This window comes from Penaeus monodon, chromosome 8 (genome assembly GCF_015228065.2).
Source record: "Penaeus monodon isolate SGIC_2016 chromosome 8, NSTDA_Pmon_1, whole genome shotgun sequence".
In the NCBI taxonomy this organism is placed as follows: domain Eukaryota; kingdom Metazoa; phylum Arthropoda; class Malacostraca; order Decapoda; family Penaeidae; genus Penaeus; species Penaeus monodon.
This window is the reverse complement of record NC_051393.1, coordinates 52220061-52227560: the sequence shown is the minus strand read 5'-3', so window position 1 is coordinate 52227560 and position 7500 is coordinate 52220061. Positions and strand designations below refer to the sequence as shown.

The 7500-nt window shown below is 39.9% G+C and overlaps 1 protein-coding gene and 1 pseudogene across 1 annotated transcript in view; both read right to left on the bottom strand.

Annotated features, from left to right (window-relative positions):
* LOC119576441 overlaps positions 1 to 550 on the bottom strand; it is a 10162-nt pseudogene extending 9612 nt beyond the window's left edge.
* Positions 551 to 1838: 1288 nt separating this feature from the next.
* LOC119576006 (homeobox protein Hox-B1-like) overlaps positions 1839 to 7500 on the bottom strand; it is an 18150-nt gene continuing 12488 nt past the window's right edge. Inside the window, exons 4-6 of the mRNA XM_037923534.1 lie at positions 7134 to 7282; positions 2775 to 2970; positions 1839 to 1843 (exon numbers count right to left, since the gene is read on the bottom strand). Of these exons, the coding sequence (XP_037779462.1) occupies positions 1839 to 1843; positions 2775 to 2970; positions 7134 to 7282 (350 nt within the window). The remainder of the gene's footprint in view (positions 1844 to 2774; positions 2971 to 7133; positions 7283 to 7500) is intronic.

Below are 7500 nucleotides of genomic sequence, written 5' to 3'. Positions count from 1 at the left end.
GTTGCCCTTCTGCCCGCGGCGCCGCCCGTGCCCTCCGCCGGGTACTTTTCTCTTGCCTTCGGCGTGAGGTTCGCGTCGCGGTCCGTACAGCGCGTCTAAGAGGGACAGCTTGGGCATCGTCGGCGGGGGTTGGGTGGTCGTGGTGGTCGTTGTCGTCTGTGTGGTCGTGAGCGGGGTCCTTGTCGTCACCGGGGCGTCGATCGCGGTCGTGTTCTGCCATTCCAGAGGGTAGAATCCGGAGCCACAGCACAGTAGGAAGAGCGACGGTCCCAGTATCCCTAAATACGCCATGTTTACCTCTCCCGTGACGCGATCCTTATATAAAAAACAAAATATATATATATATATCCCTTACCAAAAACAAAAACAAAAAAAAGCAAAAACAAAGCTCAACCCCAGAGTTTTCAGCGATGACGAGGAGGGACTCAGCCTAAGCACGTCTCGCACCTACGGAGGGCAGACGTCGACTGAGAGGCGATGATGCCCACCTGCTGTTCATCCTACCCTTGGGCATGTTTGTGCAAACGTCACCATGATTTGGGCATTGCGATTTTTCCCTGGCACAACGTCCGCATAAACCACGATTTTTTTTTTAATTATTAATCTAAAAACATCTTCAGTGTATATATTACAGATACTATACAGAGACGTTTGGCAAAACGAGGCAATTACGATGCCGAGTTTTGATCCTGGTATTCTTAATTAATCTTAAAGAATTCTGCTCAATCGAGAATATGTGAAAGTGTTTCGAGTGACCTTCTTCGTCAGCCTTCCATCCTGCCGCTCACGTAAAGAGGAGGATAGCGTTGGCTAACCCGACAGTAACCCGGGATATACGATGTGGCATATAACGCACACTGGACGACCAACTATCTTATATATAGACTCCTGAGGCTATATCATAGGTGTCAATACATATGCACACACGCGCGCGCACATAAAGAAACATACACACACTTACAGAAACGTACACACACTTACAGAAACGTACACACACACATACATGCAGAAACACACACACATACACATACACACACACACACACATACACACACACACGCATACATACACATACACACCCACACACACACACACACACACACACACACACACACACACACACACACACACACACACACACACACACACACACACACACACAAACTAATAATATATAATATATATATATATATATATATATATATATATATATATATATATATATATATATATATATATATAATATAGTATGTATGTATATATAATATATATATATATATATATATATATATAATATATATATATATATATATATATATATATATATATATATATATATATATATATATATATATAGAGAGAGAGAGAGAGAGAGAGAGAGAGAGAGAGAGAGAGAGAGAGAGAGAGAGAGATTTATATATGACTGCGTAAGTATGTGTGTCCCTTGATAACAGAATCCATATACATAAAACAAACATAATACATACAACAAAACATACATACAACATACAACATTGCCGAAACATATTTGAGATCAAGTACATTCACACTGCACTCATTATGCACTCAAAGGTTAGAAAAAAAAGAATATTGTCATTGGTTTATTTATTTTGGATAATGTTGCATGAGGTTACATCAGTGAAAACATACGTTTAATAAAAATCATTTGCTTTACAATCACCCACTGTGTTTATGAATATTAGCGTGTTAATAAAACTAATTCGAAATATAAATGTTCATCCATGCCTACCTGATTTTCTATTACATGATCGTTTTTTGCAATCAAGCTAATATAATTTTATGCATATTAATAATTAATAATTAATATAATGTTATTCTTATTCTGAAAGAAATCTCAACAATGAATTATATGTATCAAACGTGTTTAGAACAGGTTTTAGTGTTTACAAGTCTTTTAGATACTTGTACAATATTCAAAGATCAACAACTTTAAGTTTTTTTCATATGGTGCAAGGTTTTATCTTTCAAAAATAGTTTTGTTTTTTCGTACTTTGCACACAGAGAGAGAGAGAGAGAGAGAGAGAGAGAGAGAGAGAGAGAGAGAGAGAGAGAGAGAGAGAGAGAAAGACAGAGAGAGAGAGAGAGAATGAGAGCTAAAGAAAGAAAGAAAGAAAGAGAAATAAGAGAGAGAGAAAGAGTAAGAAAGAAAGAAAGAGAAATAAGAGAGAGAGAAAGAGTGAGACAGAGAGAGAAAGAAAGAGAAAAGGAGTGAGAAAGACAGAGAAAGAAACAGACAGACAGAGACAGAGAAAAGAGAAATGACGTATGGAGAGACGCTCCTTTGACAGGCCCCCTGAACGTCTGTCAGTAAGATTTGACATTCTCTCTCTCTGGTGCTCAGTCAGTGGCACTCAGCTGACTCTACTGATGCTTGTCCCTCGCGCATGGTTCGTGCGCCATGAACATAACACGAGAATTCAAACCATAGGTTGGTGTGTGAGTGCCGCCCCTGCCTTGGCACTGCCTGGCACCTTGCTCCATGCCGTCGTCGTTCTCAAAAAGCGTGCCTTCCTCTTCCTCCTGTTCTCCTTCGTCTTCTTCTTCTTCGTCTTCTTCTTCCTCTTCGTCCTCCTCTTCCTCCTCCTCGACCTCCATCCCTATTCCTGCAAACTTCTTCTCCATGTCGACCTCATCCTCCGCCTCTTCCTTCAGACGCATTTCTCCTCCTTCTCCTCTCCCTCTTAGTCCTGCTCCACCCCCACCACCTCCACCACCACCACCACCTCCTCCTCCATCTTCCTCCCCCTCCCCACCTTCCTCCTTCCCCAGGTCAGGCCAGAGGGCGACCTGAGACGAAGTGGAAGGCCCCGCCCACACCCCCGTGACCTCGGATGACCTTCGCTCCTCCTCCTCGCGCATCCTCTGAAGCTCTGCGAAGGAGGGAACCGAATTCTTCTTGGGGCGTCCCTTGGGCTTCGTGGGAGGCTCCTTGCTGCCTTCCTGCATCACCTGGAGGCGGAGAAGGAGCATGAGAAACAAGGAAGGGAGATGCAGTTAGAAAAAGGGTCAAGGTTTGGGTGCAAATTCTGCAATGAATGTGCTCGGGTCTTTTTATCTTTTCTTCTTCTTCTTCTTCTTCTTCTTCTTCTCTTTTCTTCATCATCTTCGTCTTCTTTTTCGTTTCTTTCTTTCTTCTTCTTTTTCTTCTTCTACGTATTCTTTCCTCTTCATCTTCTTTTTTCATCTTCTTTTTCTTCTTCTTCTTCTTCTTCTTCTTCTTTCTCATCTCTTTCTTCTTCTGCTTCAGCTTCTTCGGCTTCTTCTTCTTCTTCATTTTCTTCATCTTCTTCTTCTTCTTCTTCTTCATTTTCTTTTATTTTTTCTTCTTCTTCCTCTTCTTCGGCACCTAACAAATAACTCCCGAATTTCGCAACAAAAACAACAAATAAAATGCAAACAATAAATAAACAAAAACAGAAACAAAAACAGAAACAAAAACAGAAACAAAAACAAAAAAGAAAATAAACAAAAACAGAAACAAAAACAAAAAAGCGTCACACAAACAATATACATAAAAAAACATGAAAATGTACTAAAAAAAGAGAGAGAGAGAGAGCGAGGAAGGGAGAGATGGAGAGAGAGAGAGAGAGAGAGAGAGAGAGAGAGAGAGAGAGAGAGAGAGAGAGAGATTGAGAGATTGAGAGAGAGAAAGAAAGAACGAGAACGAAAGAAAGAAAGAAAGAAAGAAAAAACAGAGTGAGACAGACAGAGAAAGCGACAGACAGACAGTCAAAATCAGAGAAAAAAAGAAATGACGTACGCTTGGCTTGCTGAAAAACCTCCACATATTCCAACAAGTATAATTCTCGAGGTCATAAGGGAGAGAAGGCACAACAAATCAAGGTTTTATAGAGAGATGCGATTATTAAGGAATCATAAAGATGGTGTATATAAAGGTTTGAATTTTAATGATAAGGAATGATGACAAAGGATATTTCTATCACTTTTTTTTTTTTTTTTTTTGCATCAATATTACGTCATATTCCTTATCGTTATGTCTGTTTCATGGTTATTACTATTACTATTCTTATTCTTATTATCATCTTCTATATCTTATCGTCATTATTATTTATATCATTATCATTATCAATGTTATTATGATTGTTATCACTATTTTATATATATATATATATATATATATATATATATATATATATATATATGTGTGTGTGTGTGTGTGTGTGTGTGTGTGTGTGTGTGTGTGTGTGTGTGTGTGTGTGTGTGTGTGTGTGTGTGTGTGTGTGTGTGTGTGTGTGCGTGTGTGTGTGTGTGTGTGTGTGTGTGTGTGTGTGTGTGTGTGTGTGTGTGTGTATAATATATATATATATATATATATATATATATATATATATGTATGTATATACATATACACACATACGGATACATACATGCAAAAACCCAAATCTTAGTAAGTGCTATTTACATTATCATCAATATCTTTATGAACAGTGCCACTCCATCATCAATATATCATCACTATATAAACAATTCCACAAAGAATAAGGAAAATGAGTAATTAGTAAAAATAAAATAATAATAATCAATAAAATAATAATAATAATAATAATAATAATAATAATAATAATAATAATAATGATAATAATAATAATAATTATAATAATAATAATGATAATAATAATAATAATAATAATAATAATAATAATAATAATAATAATAATAATAATAGATATAATAATATTAATAATAAAATAAAATAAAATAAACAAATAAAAAATAACATAGTTTGTCATGCGCCCCCATTATTCAGCAAAAAATTGTGAATGAAAACCCATAGCAACAGAAAACGTAGGCAAGTCTGACGTCATCAACATTCATTCTCAAGGTCGTTGCATCATCTTCAGGGTGTAAAAGTTTTCTTGGCAAAGGTCATGATAGTGATGGTGATGGTGATGATGATGGTGGTGATGGTGGTGGTGTTCGTGATGGTGATGGTGATGATGATGGTGGTATTCGTGATGGTGATGGTGATGATGGTGATAGTGATGGTGATGATGATGATGATGATGATGGTGGTGACGGTGATGGTGATGATGATGGTGATGGTAGTGGTGGTGATAATGGTGATGATGGTGGTGGTGTTCGTGATGGTGATGGTGATGATGTGGTTGTGGTGATAGTGATCGTGATGGTGATGATAACGATGATGGTTACCTTATGATAGTGGTAATGATATTAATATTGATGGTGATGATTTGATGACAGTGGTAAAAAATATCATAAGGATAATAATGTAATACTTTAACAACGATGACTTAATGTTGATGAGTGTTGAATATTATGGTTTGGATGCGATAATGCTGATGATATTATGATGAAATTGATAGTACGGATAAAAATATTGATGATAGGTATTGCAATATTGATGATAAAGAAAATATTGGTGATGATAGCCGCTTTCTCTCTCTTTCTCTTACTCTCTCTCTCTATCTATCTATCTTTTTCTGTCTGTCTGTCTGTCTGTCTCTGTCTCTGTCTCTGCTCTCTCTCTCTCTCTCTCTCTCTCTCTCTCTCTCTCTCTCTCTCTCTCTCTCTCTCTCTCTCTCTCTCTCTCTCTCTCTCTCTCTCTCTCTCTCTCTCTCTCTCTCTCACTCTCTCTCTCTCTCTCTCTCTCTCTCTCTAACTCTCCTTTCATATAGACACAGATAGATATATGAATAAACAGACTTGAACAAACAGACGAACGATAGATAGATATGGAATGGAAAAGCCGGTCTGGGGAGAGGGGGAAGGGGGGAGGGAGGGGAGAAGACCACACACAAGGGACGCTAAATAAACAGTCAAAAGGAGACAGAGTGAAGAGAGAGAGAGAGAGAGAGGGAGAAGGGGGAGAGGGGGAGAGAGAGAGAGATAGGGGAAGGCAAGAGGGTTATATATATATAGATAGGTAAATAGAAAGATAGGTTGATGTATAGATAGATGGTTAGATAGATAGTTATAGATAGATAGGTAGGTAGGTAGGTAGGTAGATAGATAGATAGATAGATAGATAAACGGATAGATAGATATATAGGTAGGTAGATACACAGAAGATAGACAGATAAGTAAACAATTAAAGGTAGATAGATAGATAGATAGATAGTCAATCAAGTGGGTAGATAATTGGAGAGAGACAGACAGAGAAAGAGAGAGAGAGAGAGAGAGAGAGAGAGAGAGAGAGAGAGAGAGAGAGAGAGAGAGAGAGAGAGAGAGAGAGAGAGAGGGAGAGAGAGAGAGAGAGAAGAGAGAGAGAGAGAGAGAGAGAGAGAGACAAACAGACAAAAGTAGAAAAGACAAACACAACTAACGCGAAGGGGAAGTGGGAAGAGGGGAAGAAACGAAGGGTGTAGAAAATAGATATCTGAGGGGGGGGAGAGAGGGAGACAAGGAGAAAGGGAGAGAGGGGAGAGGGAGAGAGGGAGAGAGGAAGAGGAGAGGGAGAGGGAGACAAGGAGAAAGGGAGAGAGGGGGAGAGGGAGAGAGAAGAGGAGAGGGAGAGGGAGACAAGGAGAAAGGGAGAGAGGGGGAGAGGGAGAAGGGAGGAGAGGGAGAGAGGGAGAGAGAGAGAGAGGAGAAGGGGGAGGGGGAGAGGGAGAGAGGAGAGGAGAGGGAGAGGGAGAAAGGGAGAAAGGGAGAAAGGGAGAGGAGAGAGGGAGAGGGAGAGAGGGGGAGAGGGAGAGAGGGAGAGAGGGAGAGAGGGAGAGAGGGAGAGGAGGGAGAGAGAGGAGAGAGGGAGAGAGGGGGAGACAAGCGGTGAGATCAATGAGGAGCACTTTTAAGGTATTGTAGGCCCGTTTATACAGCTGTAGTTTGTCTGTCTGTCTGTCTTTGAAGCGGCGGTATTTCTGCTTTGAAAGGAAAATGCGTTACGTGGTGTTCTAGAGACGGTATGCTTTGGCTATGCGGGGCTATGTTGTATTCCAAGTGGGAGCTTTGTTAGGAGGCTATGTTTGATATGATGTTTTTTTTTTATGTTTTTCCTCCTTCCCTCCCACCGCCACCCTCCTTCCCTTCCCCCTCTCCCCTTCTCCCTCTCTCCAACCCTCTCCCTCTCCCCTTCTCCCTCTCTCCAACCCTCTCCCCTTCTCCCTCTCTCTCCCTCTCTCTCCCCTTACCTGCTTCTTCCACTTCATCCTCCTGTTCTGATACCACGTCTTGACCTGCAGCTGGGTCAGCCCGAGTGACCTGGCGAGGTCAACCCTGTCCGGCGTGCTGAGATACTTCTGCGCCTCGAAACGTCTCTCCAAGCCCACCAGCTGTAGTTCTGGGGGAGAGAGCGAAAGAAAATTGAAAGAAGGAAAGAAAATTGAAAGAAGGAAAGAAATTTGAAAGAATGAAAGAAAATTGAAAGAAAGAAAGATAATGAAAGAAAGAAAATTGATAGAAGGAAAGAAAATTGAAAGAAGGAAAGATAATGAAAGAATGAAAGTAAATAATAATGAAAATAATGAAAGAAAATAATGAAAAAATAATGAAATAAAA